Genomic DNA, 20,515 nt, shown 5'->3' on the forward strand with positions numbered 1-20,515 from the left:
TCTTCCCTCCCTTCCTCCCTCCCTCGCACCTTCTATCCCATTCCTATTAGGCTCTCCCAACACCCCTTCTCTTCAGGTAACCATTTTGGAGTTCTGAGATCAGGTTCACCAGAACTACCATTTATAGGCTGACTGTGTTCAGTCAGCTCACCTACCGTATCATGCTTACCACAGGCTGGTTTGTTATGTTTTGTTTTGTAGAGATGAGGTCTCACTTTGTTGCGTAGGCTCGCCTCAAACTCCTGGGCTCAAGCAATCCTCCCACTTTGGCCGCAGACAGATTTTGAAGACAAACAGAGAAGTAAGTACCATTCAAAGGTGTGCTTTTCCGATTTTTCAGGAAGCGCTGTTCATAAAATGATTGTGGACAGGCAGTATATGGGCGTGTCTAAGCGGAAGTGCATCGTGTGGGGTGTCGCCTTCTTGTCCGATGGCACTGTCATAAGTGTGGACTCTGCTGGGAAGGTGCAGTTCTGGGACTCAGCCACTGGGACGCTTGTGAAGAGCCATCTCATCGCTAATGCTGATGTGCAGTCCATTGCTGTAGCTGAGGTGAGTACAGTCCCTGTTTAGAGTGGTTGATGTACAACCTCGGGGGTGAGCAGAGAAAGCAGCCTTAGTGATGTGCCACGAACACTGGTTCCTGATCCCGATGTTGTACTGGAGGAAGATGAGTTTAGGAAAATGCATCTGAAAACCCACATTGTTTCCATAGTATCTAACAATTGGTTAGAGAATGCAGGATTCTCCAAGAGATTAGTTAGCATTGAGATTTTCTTCAGACACTGCTCACCTCCAGTTCATCTTGTCTGATTGTAGATAGGGTGCAGCAGCCTAGAAGAATCTCGAGAAGCACTCTTTCTCTCTGTCCAGGTGCTCTGCTGCTTCCTATCTGTTTGGAAGATTAGAAAATAACTTTTTAGTGATTTTAAAAATGTTCGTTTTCTTCTATTTGAATAATCCTCAAGTAGATTTGTGTTGAACAGATAGGCCTCTTTTCCTTTGGTAACATGAATTCTTCTCTTTTAAAACATTTGTATTTATTTATTTATTTTTAATTTAATTAAAAAAATAGAGATGGGTTCTCCCTGTGTTGCCCAAGGTGGTCTTAAATTCCTGAGCTGGGAGATCCTCCCTTCTCAGCCTCCCAAAGTGCTGGGATTATAGGCAGGAACCACGGCACCTGGCCAAATGTCTTATTTAGTAATAGTAGTCTTTTTTTTTTTTTTTTTGAGGCGGAGTTTCCCTCTTGTCGCCCAGGCTGGAGTGCAATGGCGTGATCTAGGCTCATTGCAAACTCTGCCTCCCAGGTTCAAGCTATTTTCCTGCCTCGGTCTCCCTACTAGCTGCGATTACAGGCCCCTGCCACCACACCCAGCTAATTTTTATATTTTTAGTAGAGACGGGGTTTTACCATGTTGGCCAGGCTAGTTTCAAACTCCTGACCTCAAGTGATCCACCCACCTTGGCCTCCCAAAGTGTTGGGATTATAGGCGTGAGCCACTGTGCCCGGCCTATTTTCTCTCTCTTTTATTTTTTAGACAGTCTAGCTCTGTCGCCCAGGCTGGAGCGCAGTGGCATAATCTCGGTTCACTGCAACCTCTGCCTCCTGGGTTCAAGCGATTCTCCTGCCTCAGCCTCCAGAGTAGGGGGGATTACAGGCGCCCGCCACTGTGCCCAGCTAATTTTTATATGTTTATGGTTTCACCATGATGGCCAAGCTGGTCTCAGACTCCTGACCTCAAGTGATCTGCCTGCCTTGGCCTCCCAAAGTGCTGTGATTACGGGTTGGCCTCCCAAAGTGCTGAGATTACGGGTATGAGCCACCACACCCCGCCTATTATTTTCTATGACATAATATTGTAGAAGAATGGTAACATGAATTCTCATTCAGAAACCTTTGAGTATTTTAGTGGTGAGACATGGAAAGTGACTTTATTTGTTGAATACCTCCTTTATTCTTTATCTCCTTAGTTTGAGAATGATGAGCTATCCTACGTGCTGGCATCCATATTCTAGTGTAGTGTTCCTATTCCATACCACAGGTTTTTTGAGAATAGTTTGATGTGTGCTGAAGCCCTGAAAAACATATAGATGTCACATGTAAGTGACAATAGTGATATAAGTTGAAATGAGTGGGATACATTCCCCTTTAAAAATAGAGTTTTAATCTACAGCAGTTGTAATAATTATACTTTTTTTTTTTTTGAGACAGAGTCTCGCTCTGTCGCCTGGGCTAGAGCGCAGTGGCTGGATCTCAGCTCACTGCAAGCTCCGCCTCCCGGGTTTACGCCATTCTCCTGCCTCAGCCTCCTGAGTAGCTGGGACTACAGGTGCCTGCCACCTCGCCCAGCTAGTTTTTTGTATTTTTTAGTAGAGACGGGGTTTCACTGTGTTAGCCAGGATGGTCTCGATCTCCTGACCTCGTGATCCGCCCATCTCGGCCTCCCAAAGTGCTGGGATTACAGGCTTGAGCCACCGCGCCCGGCCAATTGTAATAATTATACTTAAGTGTTAATTATTGGCCAGGCGTGGTGACTCATGCCTGCAGTCCCAGCACTTTGGCAGGCCAAGGCGTGCGGATCACTTGAAGTCAGGAGTTTGAGACCAGCCCGGCCAACATGGTGAAACCCCGTCTCTACTAAAAATGCAAAAATTAGCCAGGTGTGCTGGTGGGCGCCTATAATACCAGCCACTTGGGAGACTGAGGCAGGAGAATCGCTTGAACCCAGGAGTCGGAGATTACAGTGAGCCAAGATCACGCCATTGCCCTCCAGCCTGGGCGACAAAAGCAAGACTCCATCTCAATAATATTAATAATAATAATAATAATAATGATTTCACCTAAGAGAAATAGAATAGAGAGTAAAGGAGAAGTCCTTGCCTTCCAAATCTCTTTCTGGATGGGACTTTAAGAACACTACCCTTTAAAAAATTTTTTTTTGAGACAGTCTCGTTCTGTCGCCCAGGCTGGAGTGCAGTGGCACAATCTCGGTTCACTGCAACCTCCGTCTCCTGGGTTCAAACAATTCTCCTGACTCAGCCTCCCGAGTAGCTGGGATTACAGGCGCATGCTACCATGCCAGGCTAATTTTTGTAATTTTAGTAGAGACTGGATTTTACCATGGCCGGTTTGAACTCCTGACCTCAGGTGATCTGCCCGCCTCAGCCTCCTGAAGTGCTGAAAATACAGGCATGAGCCACCACCTCTGGCTTTTTCTTTTTGTTGTTGTTGTTGGGTTTTTTTTTTTTTTTTTTTTTGGAAATGAAGTAAACTGTGTAGTTGGAGATTGGGGAGTGTTTGAGTTCCTAAGCTGCTGGGTATGTCCACTTTTGTCTTAGGCTAATGGTTTTCAAGTAGTGTCTTTAGAGATGAGGGAGAGGCTCCTCAGAGCCACCTTACGTGCTGTCCTTGGAAAATGCTTTCCTTTCTGCTACACAGTCATGACCCCACAAGGGAGCTGGCATGAGGTTAAGGCAGTGTGGTGTGCCCAGAGCACAGATTTTGGGGCCAGATGGCCATGTTTGTCATGTCTTTAAGCCCTTTGGAACTCTGGTTTCCTTATCTGTGAAAAAAGTTACTAAATGATGATTAGACAGAAAAAAGTTACAATCATGATTCATACAAGTATGAAATGGAAATAAGTCAGATTTTCTGTAATTCCTTATTGAGGGAACCAGTAAGATATTTCAAGGAGTTCATCCTGGGAGGCAGAGGTTGCAGTGAGCTGAGATTGTGTCGTTGCACTCCAGCCTGGGTGACAGAGACTCTGTCTCAAAAAAAAAAAAAAAGATTTTCCAAACTTCAGTCTTTTTACCATTAGTTTTGTAATTCTCCCCAATACTTTATTTACTTTTAAACTATTTTAAAAGTGTACATTTCAGTGGAAAATTCATTCACGTTGTTGAACAGCATTTATCACCATTATCCATTTTCAGAATTTTTTTTTTGAGACGAGTCTCGCTCCATCACCCAGGCTGGAGTGCAGTGACCGGATCTCAGCTCACTGCAAGCTCTGCCTTCTCGGTTTATGCCATTCTCCTGCCTCAGCCTCCTGAGTAGCTGGGACTACAGGCGCCCGCCACCTTGCCCGGCTAGTTTTTTGTATTTTTTAGTAGAGGTGGGGTTTCACCGTGTTAGCCAGGATGGTCTCGATCTCCTGACCTCGTGATCCGCCCGTCTGGGCCTCCCAAAGTGCTGGGATTACAGGCTTGAGCCACTGCGCCCGGCCCATTTTCAGAATTTTTTCATCACCACAAACAGAAACCTGTACTCATTAAATACTACCTCCTCATTCCTCCCTTCTCTCAGCCTCTGGTCACCTCTATTCTACTTTCTGTCCCTATGAATTTGCATATAACATTTGTCATTTTATGGCCGGGTGCGGTGGCTCACGCCTGTAATCCCAGCACTTTGGGAGGCCGAGGTGGGCGGATCACAAGGTCAGGAGATCGAGACCATGGTGAAACCCTGTCTCTACTAAAAATACAAAAAATTAGCCAGGCACTGTGGCGGGCGCCTGTAGTCCCAGCTACTCGGGAGGCTGAGGCAGGAGAATGGTGTGAACCCGGGAGGGGGAGCTTGCAGTGAGCCGGATCGCGCCACTGCACTCCAGCCTGGGGGACAGAGCGAGACTCCGTCTCAAAAAAAAAAAAAAATTTGTCATTTTGTATCTGGCTTATTTTACTTAGCATATTGTTCTCAAGGTTCATCCATGTTGCAGCTTTATCAGTATTTCATTCCTTGTTGAGACTGCATAATATTTAAGTGTGTGTTTTGTTTATCTATTCATCTATTAGTGGACATTTGGGTTGTTTCCATCTTTTGGCTGTTGTAAATAATGCTGCTCTAGGCCAGGCACTGTGGCTCACACCTGTAATCCCAGCACTTTGGGAGACCAAGGTGGGTGGATCAGTTGAGGTCAGGAGTTCAAGACCAGCCTGGTCAGTATGATGAAACCCCATCTCTACTAAAAATGTGAAAATTAGGCCGGGCGCGGTGGCTCAAGCCTGTAATCCCAGCACTTTGGGAGGCCGAGACGGGCGGATCACGAGGTCAGGAGATCGAGACCATCCTGGCTAACACAGTGAAACCCTGTCTCTACTAAAAAATACAAAAATCTAGCCAGGCGAGGTGGCGGGCGCCTGTAGTCCCAGCTACTCAGGAGGCTGAGGCAGGAGAATGGCGTAAACCCGGGAGGCGGAGCTTGCAGTGAGCTGAGATCCGGCCAGTGCACTCCAGCCCTGGCAACAGAGCGAGACTCCGTCTCAAAAAAAAAAAAAAAAAATATGAAAATTAGTCGGCATGGTGGTGCGCGCCTGTAATCCCAGCTACTTGGAAGGCTGAGGCGGGAGAATTGCTTGAACCAGGAAGATAGAGGTTGCAGTGAGCCGAGATCGTGCCTTTGCACTCCAGCCTGGTCAACAGAGTGCAACCCCAGCTCAAAATAATGATAATTATAGGCCGTCTGTGGTGACTTATGCCTGTAAACCTGCCACTTTGGGAGGCCGAGGTGCGTGGATTGGCTGAGCTCAGGAGTTCCAGACCAGCCTGGGCAACATGGTGAAACTCTGTCACTACTAAAATACAAAAAAATTAGCTGAGTGTGGCATTGTGCACCTGTAGTCCCAGCTACTCAGGAGGCTGAGGCAGGAGAATCGCTTGAACCTGGGAGGCAGAGGTTGCAGTGATCTGAGATCACTCCACTGCACTTCAGCCTGGGCGACAAAGCAAGACTCCGTCTCCAAACAAGCAAACAAAATAATAATGCTGCTCTGAACACTGAGGTACAAGTACAGGTTGAGTGTCTCTGATCTGGTTCTGCTTAGAAGCAGAAGTGTTTCAGATTTTGGATTTTGGAATATTTGCATATACATAATGAGATATCTTGGGAATGGGACCTCAGCCTATACAAGAAATTCATTTATGTTTCATATGTACCTGATACACATAGCCTATTGGTAATTTTGTACAATATTTTATTCATTTTATGAGTGAAACAAAGTTTTGACTGCGATCCAGCAGATGAGGTTAGATGTGAAGTTTTCTACTTGTGGTGTCATGTTAGCACTCAAAAAGGATTTTGGATTAGGAATCCTTTTTTTTTTTTTTTTAGCTGGGACTACAGGCTCATGCCACCATGCCTGTCTAATTTTTGTTTTTTTGTTTTTTTTGAGACAGAGTCTTGCTCTATTGCCCAGGCTGGAATGCAGTGGCATAATCTCCGCTCTCTGCAAGCTCTGCCTCCCGGGTTCACACCATTCTCCTGCCTCAGCCTCCCGAGTAGCTGGGACTACAGGTGCCCACCACCACGCTCGGCTAATTTTTTGTATTTTTTTTTCAGTAGAGATGGTGTTTCACCCTGTTAATTAGGATGGTCCCGATCTCTTAACCTCGTGATCTGCCTGCTTCGGCCTCCCAAAGTGCTGGGATTACAGGCATGAGCCACCGTGCCCGGCCTAATTTTTGTATTTTTAGTAGAAACGGTGTTTTGTCATGTTGGCCAGGCTGGTCTCTAACCTGACCTCAAGTGATCCGCCCTCCTCAGCCTCCCAAGGTGCGTGAGCCACCACGCCCGGCCCTGCATTAGAAATCTTCAGTCTGTATTTGCAAAGCTGTTTGAGTTCCTGCCTTCGGTTCTTTTGGATGTATATCTTCGTTACTTTTTTTTTGGAGACAAGGTCTTGCTCTGTCACCTAGGTGGCGTGCAGTGGTATAATCCTAGCTCACTGCAGCCTCTGCCTCCCAGGCTCAAGCAATCCTCCTACCTCAGCCTCCCAAGTGGCTGGAACTACAGGCATGCACCACCAGGCTAAGTTTTTAATGTTTTTTGTAGAGATGCAGTCTCACTGTGTTGCCCAGGTTGGTCTCAAATTCCTGGGCTGAAGTGATTCTCCTGCCTTCGAAAGTGCAGGATTATAGATGTGAGCCATTGTGTCCAGCCACATTACTACTCTTGTTTGGGTTTTTTGTTTGTGTTGTGAGTTATGTTTTTTTGTTTAGTTTTATTTTTTCTTGTTTATTTTTTTCATTCTTTTTAAAAATGAGACTTTGGGAGGCTGAGGTGGGCGAATCACCTGAGGTCAGGAATTTGAGACCAGCCTGGCCAACATGGCGAAACCCTGTCTCTACTGAAAAAAAAAAAAAAAAAATGCAAGCCCGTGCGCGGCAACTCACACCTGTAATCCCAGCACTTTGGGAGGCCGAGGAGGGTGGATCACCTGAGGTCAGGAGTTTGAGACCAGCCTGGACGATGTGGTGAAACTTCATCTCTACTAATACAAAAATTAACCAGGCATGGTGACACATGCCTGTAATCCCAGCTACTTGGAAGGCTGAGGCAGGAGAATGGCTTAAACCAAGGAGGCAGGGGTTGCAGTGAGCTGAGATTGTGCCGTTGCACTCCAGCCTGGGCGACAAGAGTGAAACTCCATCTCAAAAAAAACAAAAACAAAAATTAACCAGGTGTGGTGGTGTGTGCCTGTAATCCCAGCTACTTGGGAGGCTGAGGTGGGAGAATCTCTTGAACCTGGAAAGGCAGAGGTTGCAGTGAGCCGGGATCATGCCAGTGCATTCCAGCCTGGGTGACAGAGGGAGACTCCGTCTCAAGAAATAAAAATAAAAAAATAAAAAATAAAGATAAGATCTCACTGTGTTTTGTAGACTGGTCTCCAACTTCTGGGCTCAAGTGATCCTCCTGCCCAGTCTCCTGAGTAGCTGGGACTATAGGTTTGTGCTGCTCTGCCCATCTTGTTTATTTAAGAAACTTTCTTATTGGTGCTTTCTTATTGGTGTTTCTTGCATTTTTTTGTTTGTTTGTTTGTTTTTTTGTTGTTTTTTTTTTTGAGCCAGAGTCTTGCTCTGTCGCCCAGTCTGGAGTGCTGTGGTGCAATCTTGGCATACTGCAACCTCTGCCTCCCAGGTTCAAGTGATTCTCGTGCCTCAGCCATCCAAGTAGTTGGGATTACAGGCATGCGCCACCACGCCCAGCTAATTTTTGTATTTTTAGTAGTGACAGGGTTCACCGTCTTGGCCAGGCTGGTCGCAAACTCCTGGCCTCAAGTGATCCACCCACTCAGCTTCCCAAAGTGCTGGGATTACAAGAGTGAGCCACCACGCCTGACTGATGTTCCTTGGATATTTTTAATGAAATAAACATTATTAAGAAACACTTGTTCTAGTTCCAAATAAAGGATTGTCAGTATTTTTATTGGTTTAATACGTTTCTTTAGTGATAATAACTTGATCATGTTAAATATTCCTACTAAATAACATGCTATGGATTTCTTTGTTTAGGTTTTCTCTTATGCTCTTTCGAAAGATTTAAATTTCTCAAATAGGTTCTAGGTATTTTATCTCAATGCTATTCTAAGGAGATCTATGTTGTATATATGAAGCATTGCTGTGTTGTTCCTACTCTAGACGTTGTTAATTTTGTCAGTAGGGGGCGCATTGTTACCAGTGTCTGAGCTTGCTCCTCTGATGGAATCCTTAGCTTCTGGAGGGAAAAGACCCTTGTAACTTTCCTACTGATTCTGGGCGTAGGTTTACGCCTAAGCTGCCGAGACAGAAAACCTCATGGAATATTTTTCCAACCAGACCTTGTTTTGCTTACATGTACCTCCCTCATGATTTAATTCCTCAGCAAGAAGACAGTTTTGTGGTGGGCACAGCCGAGGGAACAGTCTTCCATTTTCAGCTGGTCCCTGTGACATCTAACAGCAGTGAGAAGCAGTGGGTGCGGACAAAACCGTTCCAGCATCACACTCACGACGTGCGCACTGTGGCCCACAGCCCAACAGCACTGATATCTGGAGGTGGGTTCCCCTCCTGGCGAAGCTGCTGCTTTACCCTGTCCAGCTCTGGCTGTTCTCGTGCAGGACGACTTCTAATTCTGTACACCTTCTCCCCTGCTTTCCCAGGCACTGACACCCACTTAGTCATTCGTCCTCTCATGGAGAAGGTGGAGGTAAAGAATTACGATGCTGCTCTCCGAAAAATCACCTTTCCGCACGTAAGTGTCCATTCCAAGCCCCTGCCAACCCCTCATCTCCCCATCCCTGTGTCCGCCTGTCCCACAAGGCTCTGAACACAGCTCACGCTTGGCAAATTTGTAGGACTGTTTTTTTTTTTTTGAGACAGAATTTCGCTCTTGTTGCCCAGACTGGAGTGCAGTGGCATGTTCTTGGCTCACCGCAACCTCCACCTCCCGGTTTCAAGCGATTCTCCTGCCTCAGCCTACCGAGTAGCTGGGATTACAGGCATGTGCCACCGCGCTTGGCTAATTTTGTATCTTTAGTAGAGACTGGGTTTCTCCATGTTGGTCAGGCTGGTCTCGGAATTCCCAACCTGAGGTAACCTGCTTGCCTTGGCCTCCCAAAGTGCTGGGATTACAGACATGAGCCACCGCAGCACTCAGTCTTGTAGGCCTTTTTTTTTTTTTTTTGAGACAGAGGCTCACTCTGTCGCCCAGGCTGGAGTGCAGTGGTGCAACTCCACTCCAAGCTCCGCCTCCCAGGTTCACGCCATTCTCCTGCCTCGGCCTTCCAAGTAGCTGAGACTACAGGTGCCCGCCACCACCACACCCGGCTAATTTTTTGTATTCTTAGTAGAGACAGGGTTTCACTGTGTTAGCCAGGATGGTCTTGATCTCCCGACCTTGTGATACTGCCACCTCAGCCTTCCAAAGTGCTGGGATTACAGGCGTGAGCCACCGCGCCCAGTCCCCCCCTTTTTTTTTAACCATCTGGGACATGGAGATATTGTAGGACTTTCTGTAGCTCTTTCTTCATTCCTTCTGTTCTTGAGGCAAGCCACTGCAAAGACATTTATGGGGGGTAGGAGATATGCAGCAGCACACCTAGTTCAGTTTCTGGGGGAACTTTTCCCTTTTCCAATTAGTTGTGGGTTATGGGAATTTTGTTAGTTTGTCTTTCAGAGTAGGCTCTATTCTGGGTGGGAGCAGGAAAACTCAGGCTTCCAGTGTTCTAGGTAAATGGTACCATCTTCCCAAGCTAGAGAACTTGCTCCCCACACCTGCTGCCCCATTCAACCAGTAAACCTCATTGAGTCTACTCATCAGTATCTTTATACATATGTTGTAGAGATAGATGGATCGATCGATCGATCGGTCGATCAACAGCTCTATTGAGGCATATTTGATATATTAAAAACCGTACATATTTAATGCATATAGTTTGATAAGGTTGAACATAGTCCTCATAATCTCTTGAATCGAGTCATTCATTTCTCTTTGTCTACGCTGGCATCTTCCTAGTTTGGATCAATGTCTTTTCTCATCTGGGTTCCTTTACAGTAGCTTCTTAATCATGTCCTTTTATTTCCATTTGTGTCTTTCTAGCCTATTCTTCATTGATCTTATTTTATTTTATTTTATTTTATTTTATTTGTCTTTTTTTTTTGAGACAAGGTCTTGCTCCGTCACCCAGGCTGGATTGCAGTGGTGTGATCTTGGCTCACTGTAACCTCTGCCTCCTGAGCTCAAGCAGTCTTCCCACCTCAGCCTCCTGAGTCGCTGGAACCACAGGCATCCGCCACCATGCTCAGCTAATTTCTTTTTTTCTTTTTTTTTTTTTTTTGAGATGGAGCTTTGCCCTTGTTGCCTAGGCTGGAGTGTAGTGGTATGATCTCGGCTCACTGCAACCTCAGTCTCCTGGGTTCAAGGCGATTCTCCTGCTTCAGCCTCCCTAGTAGCTGGAATTACAGGCATCTGCCACCCCACCCGGCTAATTGTTGTATTTTTAGTGGAGATGGCCCCACTGGTTTCAAACTCCTGACCTCAGGTGATCCACCAGCCTTGGCCTCCCAAAGTACTGGGATTAGAGATGTGAGCTACTGCGCCTAGCCTCGGCTGATTTTTTAATTTTTAATTTTTTTTTTAATAGAGACAAGATCTCACTATCTTGCCCAGGCCGATCTCAAACTCCTGGTCTCAAGCAATCCTCCCACCTCAGCCTCCCAAATGCTGGGATTACAGGCATGAGCCACTGCTCCAGGCCCATTGATCTGTTTTAAAGCAACTTTGTTCATCACTGCATGCTTCAAAGCCTTTGATTATCCCTGTTGGCTTCAGCATAAAGACAGTTTCCTTAGTGTGTCTTATAGAACCTCTCTCCATCCAGGCCTGGCCCTTCAGCTTCCTGTAGTACCTCTTATGCTTGTAGCACCCCCACCCAGGCTAGCAACTCTCAAGGTCTTTTTGTTCCCGCAAATACTCTTACCTTTGAGCTATGTCACATGCCATCGCCCTCCTCAGAACATTCTGCCCTGCCTCCTTCGCCTGACTGGTCTTTCCCAGTGAACCTCATCTGGACTTCTGTGTTTACCACCACACGTCTAGGTTAGAAGTCCTCTTTCCTTATTTTTCAGTACATACTGTGTTTAGCCGTGTTAAAATTCTTGTCACACTAAAGTCTAATTGCTGATTTAGTTCTGTGTCACCCCTTTAGAAGCATCTTGAGAGCAGTAGCTATGTTTTAATTCATCATTGTGTTCATAGATCCCCGGGCAGTGCCTGGCATATGGGAGTACTTAGAAAATATTTGTCAAGGAAATGGATTTCAGCAGTAAAAAATGTGCTAAGGTGGTGCTGCTGTATCTGGTACTGAGGCAGTAGATGACCCTGACTTATTTTTTAACTTTTTGATTCTTGGATATAGCGACGTCTCATCTCCTGTTCTAAAAAGAGGCAGCTTCTCCTCTTCCAGTTTGCTCATCACTTGGAACTTTGGCGACTGGGATCCACAGTTGCAACAGGTAAAATGAGAGCACGTTTTTTTCAAGAAGAAAACTGGAGAGAGAAGCCAGAAATCAGAATTGCGGTTGGAATTCTGCTTATAGAAAAACTGAAGTAGACTTTTGTGTCCATTTTAACTAATGGTTTACCCACCCATTAGATAAAGCAAATAAGTTATTTAGAGTATTAGAATCTTTTTTTTTTTTTTTTTTTTTTGAGACGGAGTCTCGCTCTGTCGCCCAGGCTGGAGTTCAGTGGCCGGATCTCAGCTCACTGCAAGCTCCGCCTCCCGGGTTTACGCCATTCTCCTGCCTCAGCCTCCGGAGTAGCTGGGACTACAGGTGCCCGCCACGTCGCCCGGCTAGTTTTTTGTATTTTTAGTAGAGACGGGGTTTCACCGTGTTAGCCAGGATGGTCTTGATCTCCTGACCTTGTGATCCGCCCGTCTCGGCCTCCCAAAGTGCTGGGATTATAGGCTTGAGCCACCGTGCCCGGCCAGTATTAGAATCTTTAGTAGGATATTGAATCATCTCTTAAAGGTTTATGGCTCTAGGTGATGCGCTGCAGGGTGTAGTAACTGAGATGAAAACAGGCTGTTGGAAAATAACAAGATTTAATGATGGGTAATGATGATCCTGTATGAAAAAGAAGATCACATGGATCTTATTGGAGTGACAGCCTAGTGGCCTTTTTGTGTGACCTATTAAGGAAATGTTTGAGTCCTCTCTTTTGCAGTGGATTAAAATTGAGGCCACACAAACTCCACCTGCATGCCTGGCTATGGAATAGAGCTTCAGGGAATTAGTGATATATCAGAGGTAGAAGCAAAGGAAGTACTCACTGTTTTCCTCTTCATATACACCTCAAAAATTGTGAGCTTACATTTTTCTGATTTCCCACTGATAGAGATTCCATTCTTCCAGGGAGTGACTTTTTAAAAGAAAAAAAATGTACAAATTCTCTTTCATAAGAAAAATCTCAGGGAAGTTTCTTGTTTCAGGCAAGAATGGGGATACTCTTCCACTCTCTAAAAATGCAGATCATTTACTGCACCTGAAGACAAAGGTAAGGAAGTTTGTTTAGGCTCTGAAATCTAGAACGTTTTTCCCATTCTGAATTTTTAGGTTACTTAGTTTACACCACAAACTGTATAAATTCTAAAACTATTTGAATGAAGGACTGTGTCACCAGGACGGGGTTTCCTGTGATTATAAGTAGGACATTGAGGATTTATTAGATGGATGTATATAGGAAATAGGTTTCTCTTCTTTTGATATTATTATGAAAATAATGTGCATTTATTTATTTATTCATTTGTTTTTGAGACAGAGTTTCGCTCTTGTTGCCCAGGCTGGAGTGCAACGGCGCCATCTCAGCTCACCGAAACCTCCACCTCCTGGGCAAGCAATTCTCCTGGTTCAGCCTCCCGAGTAGCTAGGATTACAGGCATGCACCAGCATGCACTACCATGCCCAGCTAATTTTTTGTATTTTTAGTAGAGACCGGGTTGGTCAGGCTGGTCTTGAACTCCCCATCTCAGGTGATGCGCTCGCCTTGGCCTCCCAAAGTGCTGGGATTACAGGCATGAGCCACTGTGCCTGGCCATGTGCATATTTTAAAAGCTCAAATAGTACAAAAGCGTATACAATGAAAAAAAAATTCATTTTGTTTTGTGAGTTTTAAAAAATTACATAAATGTTACTTTCAACTTTTCTTTATTCTCCAGATTCTTTTTTGTTTGGTTGGTTTTTTGTTTGTTTGCTTACTTTTTTGAGGCAGGGTCTCATTGTGTTTTCCAGGCTGGAGAGCAGTGGCACCATCACGGCTCACTGCAGCCTCAACCTCCCAGGCTCAGGTCATCCTCCCACTTCACCCTCCCGGGTAGCTGGGACTACAGGTGTGCACCACCATGCCCGGCTAATTTTTTGTAGAGATAGGGTTTTACCGTGTTTCCCAGACAAATCTTGAACTACTGGGCTCAAGCAGTCCTCTGCCTCTGCCTCCCAAAGTGCTGGGATTACAGGCATGACTCACTGGACCTGGCCTCCAAATGTTTTTCGTTTGCTATTTCTTAGAAGTCTTTAAAGCAGAACGTTGTAGACAAAACAGAAAATAAGTACTCCAAACCACCTATCCTCCTGAGCTTTCCTTCAGTAAATGCCTCCCTGCTCAGGTTTCTGAAGTTAGGGTATAGTATGAGGCTATCTATGAAGTATTCAAAAGGCCGAAATAAGAATAGACCTCCATTCTTGGATTTGGAAATCAAAGCCAAGCCTTTTAGGTACTCTGCCTCTGAGATCATCATAGTAACGCAGACCACACGAGGATCGAGATTATGTATAGATATCTGTGGATATGTCCAGAGTGGCAAGAGCTTGAGGCGTCATGTCCCAGTGCACCTCGTTATGTGAAGTTTAATTGTACATTCATCTTTATTCTTGGTATTGCCAGGGTCCTGAGAACATTATCTGCAGCTGTATCTCCCCGTGTGGAAGTTGGATAGCCTATTCTACAGTTTCTCGGTTTTTTCTCTATCGGCTGAATTATGAACATGACAACATAAGCCTCAAAAGGGTAAGTGATAGCCCAGCGTCTGGTCACATAAGAGGAAACTTCCTCAATATGTCATTTTTGTGTGAAGTGGAAATCCACTGGATATGAATCCTTGCTCAGTTAAAAACTATTTGGAGATTTGGAGAGGGCTGTTACAAAACTGTGTTTTTTTTTTTATTTTTTGAGATGGAGTCCTGCTCTTGTCACCCAGGCTGGAGTGCAATGGCGCGGTCTTGGCTCACTGCAACCTCTGCCTCCTGGGTTCAAGAGATTCTTCTGCTTCCGTCTCCTGAGTAGCTGGGATTACAAGTGCCCACCACCACGCCTGGCTGATTTTCCTATTTTTAGTAGAGATGGGGTTTCACCACCCATTGGCCATACTGATCCTGAACTCCTGACCTTAGGTGACTCACCTGCCTCGGCCTCCCAAAGTGCTGGGTGCTGGGATTACAGGTGTGAGCCACTGCGCCCGGCGCAGGTTTTTTTTTTTTTTTTTTTTGACCGAGTTTTGCTCTTGTCACGCAGGCTGGAGTGCTCCTGCCTCAGCCTCCCGAGTAGCTGGGATTACAGGTGCCCACCACCAGGCCCGGCTAATTTTTGTATTTTTAGTAGAGATGGGGTTTCACCACGTTGGCCAGGCTGTCCTGAACTCCTGACCTCAGGTGATCCATCCCCTCGGCCTCCCAAAGTGCTGTGATTACAGGTGTGAGACACTGCACCTGGCCCACACCCAGCCTTTATTTCCATTTTGAAATTTTGAAATATGTTGTTAGAGGGATGGGGTAATGCCCTACAGGCAGTAAAGTTAAGCTTTTCTGTTTAGTGGTTTCATGTGTGACTTAGTTATTTCCTTGATAGGGAAGTGAATATGTACTAAAGAGATGAAAGGGGGATGTATAGGTTTCTAGAGAGAAACCAGTGTTCTGTGCCCTGAGTCAGTTGGCTTACTTAGAGACAGGGAGCATTAATGTAACTTAAGCCTAGCTGTGATTGTTTCTGATGGGCTGTAGGTCTCCCATCTCTCACTTTTATTATTGGTTCACCCAAAGGTTTCCAAAATGCCACCATTCCTTCGCTCTGCCCTTCAGATTTTGTTTTCTGAAGATTCAACAAAGCTCTTTGTGGCATCAAATCAAGGAGCTCTGCATATTGTTCAACTGTCAGGAGGAAGCTTCAAGCACCTGCATGCTTTCCAGCCTCAGTCAGGTGGGAATCTGGTAACTGGCCATGGAGAGACTTGTCATGTCTGAGATGCAACTTTTTTCCTTTTAAGCCTCCATGTTGGGGGTTCCCTCATGTTCTTCCTACCCTACAGATCCACTCACTCACATGTTTGCAGTTTCAAGTAGGAGGAGATAGCTGGCAGATGAAGACTCTCGATGAGATCTGCAGTGTTCTTCACACCTACTCTTTTCTCACTGGGTTTTTGATTCCTTATTTGGGGCCAGAGAAGTTTCATCATCCTTAGTTTGTTAGCAGAACACGAAGAAAGTTAAAGTCATTTGCAATCCTGATACCCAGAAACAGCTACCATTAATATTTTGGTATTTTCTAATATGTGTTTGTATATAAGTATTTTTTGGGCATGTTGCTTTTTTTGGTTGTTTGCTTATAAAAAGGTACAATCATAGATCACTGCCACCTCGACCTCCTGGGCTCAAGTTATCTTCCTATCTCAGCATCCTGAGTAGCCGGGACTACAGACGCCTACCACTATGCCCAGCTAATTTTTTCATCTTTTTTGTAGAGATGGGCTCATTATGTTGACAAGGTTGATCTTGAACTCCTGGACTCAAGTGATCCTCCCATCCTGCCCCTCCCAACTGAGATTATAGGCATGAGCCACTGTGCCTGGCACAAAAGTATTATTATACATACAGTTTAATTACCTGTGGTCATTTAATGTTCCTGAGAATTTTTCTGTTTTCCTTGAGAATGTGAGTATTAATGAATGAGTGTGGCTGTGTAGCTAGCTACGGCTGCTAAGGACTTAGACTCAGTTTCCAGCTTAATTAAGCTGGTAGTTGTTTGGATACTTCCCATGGGCCTTTCCCCTCTCCCTTGTCCTGGATTGTAGCTGCTGCTTCGCTGTCATTTAAACTCCCATCAACCTGGAAAGTCAACTCTTTTTTTTTTTTTTTTTTTTTTGAGATGGCCTCACTCTGTTGCCGAGGCTGGAGTGCAGTGGTGTGATTATGGCTCACTGCAGCCTCGACCTCCCCAGGCTCAGGTAATCCTTCCACCTCAGCCTCCCAAGTACACAGGAGCATGCCACCATACCCAGCTAAGTTTTTGTAGAGACAGGGTTTCACCGTGTTGCCCAGCCTGGTCTTAAACTCCTGGGCTCAAGCAATCCTCCTGCCTTGGCCTCCCAAAGTGCTGGGATTACAGGTGTGAGTCACCATGCCTAGTGAAAGTCACGTCTTTTATCCTCAACTCTCACTGTTCATAAGCTGATCCAGAAGCCTACAGGAGAAGAAACCCACAAGTTAGGGGTCAGATAAATCAAACTGACTATTAACTATATATGTTTTTATTATAAAACTTAGGCTATTTATATCTAGCACTCCTTGAGATTCGGCTCTGCATTATATATATGACTTTATTTTTTCCACTTCTCTCATCTCACTTCCTCTTGTAGTCAAGCTGGTTTCTTCACAGCCCTCGAACCTGCATATTCTAGTCACTTAGCTTGCACTGTTCCCCATCCTTTTTACCTCATCGCCACCCATCCTTTGGCTGCTAGGTTATGCTTGTTATAAAGCCGTGTTATCGTTTGGGGGTGTTACATGCAGCACGCATTTTGGCATAGAACATCACTGTCCAATTTTTATCCCACACTAGTTGTCGTGTTGCCAGATTGGTTTAAAGTCTCTAGATGACAAAGATGGCTCAGGCGTGCCCATCCTCCCTTAGTGCTAAATATACAGCAGGCACTCAATAAATGAAAGATATGCTTCAAGTCTATTTAACTTGCTGTTTGTCCGTAACTTTTTTTAAATTTATTTTTGAGACAGAATTTCAAGAGTTTCAAAAGATGGAGTTTCTCGTCGCCCAGGCTGGAGTGCGTTGGCACCATCTTGGCTCACTGCAACCTTTGCCTCCCAGGTTCAAGTGATTCTCCTGCCTCAGACTCCCAAGTAGCTGGGATTACAGGCACCTGCCATCATGCCTGGCTAAATTTTTTTTGTACTCTTAGTAGAGATGGGGTTTCACCATCTTGGCCAGGCTGGTCTCGAACTCTTGACCTCAGGTGATCCACCTACCTCCGCCTACCAAAGTGCTGGGATTACAGGTGTGCACCACCACACCTGGCCTGTCCATAATTTTGATTTAAAAAAAAACATTTGGGGCTAGGCACAGTGACTCACACCTGTAATCCCAGCACTTTGGGAGTCCGAGGTGGGCAGATCATGAGGTCAAGAGATCGAGACCATGCTGGCCAACATGGTGAAACCCCATCTCTACTAAATATGCAAAAATTAGCTGGGCGTGGTGGTGCACGCCTGTAGTCCCAGCTACTTGGGAGACTGAGGCAAGAGAATGGCTTGAACCTGGGAGGCAGAGGTTGCAGTGAGCCAAGATTGTGCCACTGCACTCCAGCCTGATGACAGAGTGAGACTCCGTCTCAAAAAAAAAAGGCCGGGTGTGGTGGCTCACGCCTGTAATCCCAGCACTTTGGGAGGCCAAAGTAGGTGGATCATCTGAGATCAGGAGTTCAAGACCAGCCCAGCCAACATGGTGAAACCCCGTCTGTACTAAAAATACAAAAATTAGCCAGGCGTGGTGGTGGGCGCCTGTAATCCCAGCTACTTGGGAGGCTGAGGCAGGTGAATCACTTGAATTCGGGAGTTGGAGGTTGGAGTGAGCGGAGATCTGCCACTGCGTTCCAGCCCGGGTGACAGAGCGAGACTCTGTCTCAAAAACAAACAAAAAACAGTTTGGTAGGAAAGGAGTTTGAAACAGTTAAAGTATGTATTTCAGTGGCAGATGCTACTGTGATTCTCTATTCCTATAGTAAGCCGTGTCTTAGGCCTGAGGAAGTAATAACTTCTGTTTTATCTCTCTGGACCTTCTTTACAGGCGGGATGGCTAAATAAGTAGATGAAAAAAGTGGAAACATTAACATCTAGAACTAATTTGCACAGTGATCAGCAAATTATCCTGGCAGTGATTTAAAACTCTGAGGGTCTCCTTGGTTTTTGCCATCATCTCCAGGGCAGGGCTGGCTGTGGACACTGTGTGAATTCAGAGATGTAACTGTTCTGTCCTCACAGGAACGGTGGAGGCCATGTGTCTTTTGGCAGTCAGTTCAGATGGGAATTGGCTAGCTGCATCAGGTACCAGTGCTGGAGTCCATGTCTACAATGTAAAACAGCTAAAGGTGAGCATACGGCTTAATGGCAGCAGTTTGAACCATTTTACAGGAGCCAGTTCGCCCTGCAGTTATAAGATTCAAGGCAGATTGGCATGACCTGGAAATGTATTCGACTTTTTTTCTTTTTAACCAATGATTTTTCCAGGTTTGGAATCCTGTTTTATTTTTTTATTTTACTTTATTTTATTTTATTTTTTTGAGGTGGAGTCTCGCTCTGTCGCCCAGGCTGGAGTGCGGTGACATGATCTCAGCTCACTGCAAGCTCTGCCTCCTGGGTTCACACCATTCTCCTGCCTCAGCCTCCTGAGTAGCTGGGACTACAGACGCCCGCCACCACGCCTGGCTCATTTTTTTGTATTTTTCGTAGAGATGGGGTTTCACCGTGTTAGCCAGGATGGTCTCCATCTCCTGACCTCGTGATCCGCCCGCCTCGGCCTCCCAAAGTGCTGGGATTACAGGCGTGAGCCACCGCACCCGGCCTCCTGTTTTATTTTTATGGAACCCAGAAGCTATACTGTATAACATTAAAAGCAGCTAATGGAATCAGTGAAATCATTCATACCTGGAAATTTGAAATTAATGATTTGTGGGTGATGTAAACACATCCAGGTTCTTTCTATATTTTCGGGAGGAAAATTCTGATACACACAGACAAATAGTTGCAGATAAGAGTTCCTTTCGTGGCTTGCCTTGTAATCTCAAGATAAACATAATCAAAACTTCAAAAAAGGAATGCTGGGAAAACGTTTTTCACTAATCAGTAATGACACCGTCAGTCATCAATTGAGTCATTAGTGATCCCTTACAAGTCCTCATCTTCATCATAAGAATCAGATTCGAACTATCCAAAACTTGCAATAAGCATTAAAAGTGTATAGAATAACATCAAACTGCAACACTTAATGGGTTTACCTGTTAACTGCATAGCGTAACCTTCGTTGCATTATGGTAGGAACATGTACTGAGCACTTGTCCTTGAGTCTTGCCTAGTATTTAAAGAGAGTGTGTAGCGTGCACATGCTTTGCAATTGTACATAAAAAGCCATGCCTGGGCATTAAATTCTTTTAAACCTGGTGTAGAGCCGTAGACTCCCTATTCAATGACACATTTATAAGCAGTTTGTACAGATGGATTTACTCGGCGGGAAAGGCTTTACTCTCAGTTCTTCACAAATGCTGTTAGTTTTGTAAGCAGTTAAATATGCTTTTTATTTTTTTGAGACAGGGTTTCACTCTGTCACCCAGACTGAGTGCAGTGGCACATTCACAGCTCACTGCAGCCTTGACCTCTGGGCTCAAGCAATCCTCCCACCTCAGCGTCCTGACTAGCTGGGACTACAGGCGAGCCCCACCGCACCTAGCTAATTTTTTTTTTTTTTTTTTTAAGTAGAGATGGGGGTCTTGCTATGTTGCCCAAGGCGGTCTTGAACTCGTGGACTCAAGTGTTCCTCCCTCCCTGGCCCTTCCAAAGTGCTGTAGCTACAGGTGTGAGCCACTGCACCCAGCCAGTAGGCATATATGTATGCATGTATGTACGTGTGTGTGTGTGTGTGTATTTTTTTTTTTTTTTTTGAGACAGAGTCTCACTCTGTCACCCAGGCTGGAGTGCAGTGGCGCAGTCTCGGCTCACTGCAAGCTCTGCCTCCTGGGTTCATGCCATTCTCCTGCCTCAGCCTCCCAAGTAGCTGGGACTACAGGCGCTCGCTACCACGCCCGGCTAATTTTTTGTATTTTTAGTAGAGACGGGGTTTCACCGGGTTAGCCAGGATGGTCTTGATCTCCTGACTTTGTGATCTGCCCATCTCGGCCTCCCAAAGTGCTGGGATTA

At 45.5% G+C, this 20,515-nt stretch overlaps 1 protein-coding gene across 1 annotated transcript in view; it reads left to right on the forward strand.

The window, feature by feature from the left end:
- The window catches only part of UTP4 (UTP4 small subunit processome component), a 38,997-nt gene that overhangs the window by 12,025 nt on the left and 6,457 nt on the right, over positions 1-20,515 (forward strand). Inside the window, exons 6-13 of the mRNA XM_023210278.1 lie at positions 341-552; positions 8,646-8,817; positions 8,923-9,014; positions 11,680-11,776; positions 12,757-12,821; positions 14,208-14,330; positions 15,359-15,515; positions 18,587-18,693. Of these exons, the coding sequence (XP_023066046.1) occupies positions 341-552; positions 8,646-8,817; positions 8,923-9,014; positions 11,680-11,776; positions 12,757-12,821; positions 14,208-14,330; positions 15,359-15,515; positions 18,587-18,693 (1,025 nt within the window). The remainder of the gene's footprint in view (positions 1-340; positions 553-8,645; positions 8,818-8,922; positions 9,015-11,679; positions 11,777-12,756; positions 12,822-14,207; positions 14,331-15,358; positions 15,516-18,586; positions 18,694-20,515) is intronic.

Source organism: Piliocolobus tephrosceles, chromosome 17, assembly GCF_002776525.5.
Source record: "Piliocolobus tephrosceles isolate RC106 chromosome 17, ASM277652v3, whole genome shotgun sequence".
NCBI lineage: Eukaryota > Metazoa > Chordata > Mammalia > Primates > Cercopithecidae > Piliocolobus > Piliocolobus tephrosceles.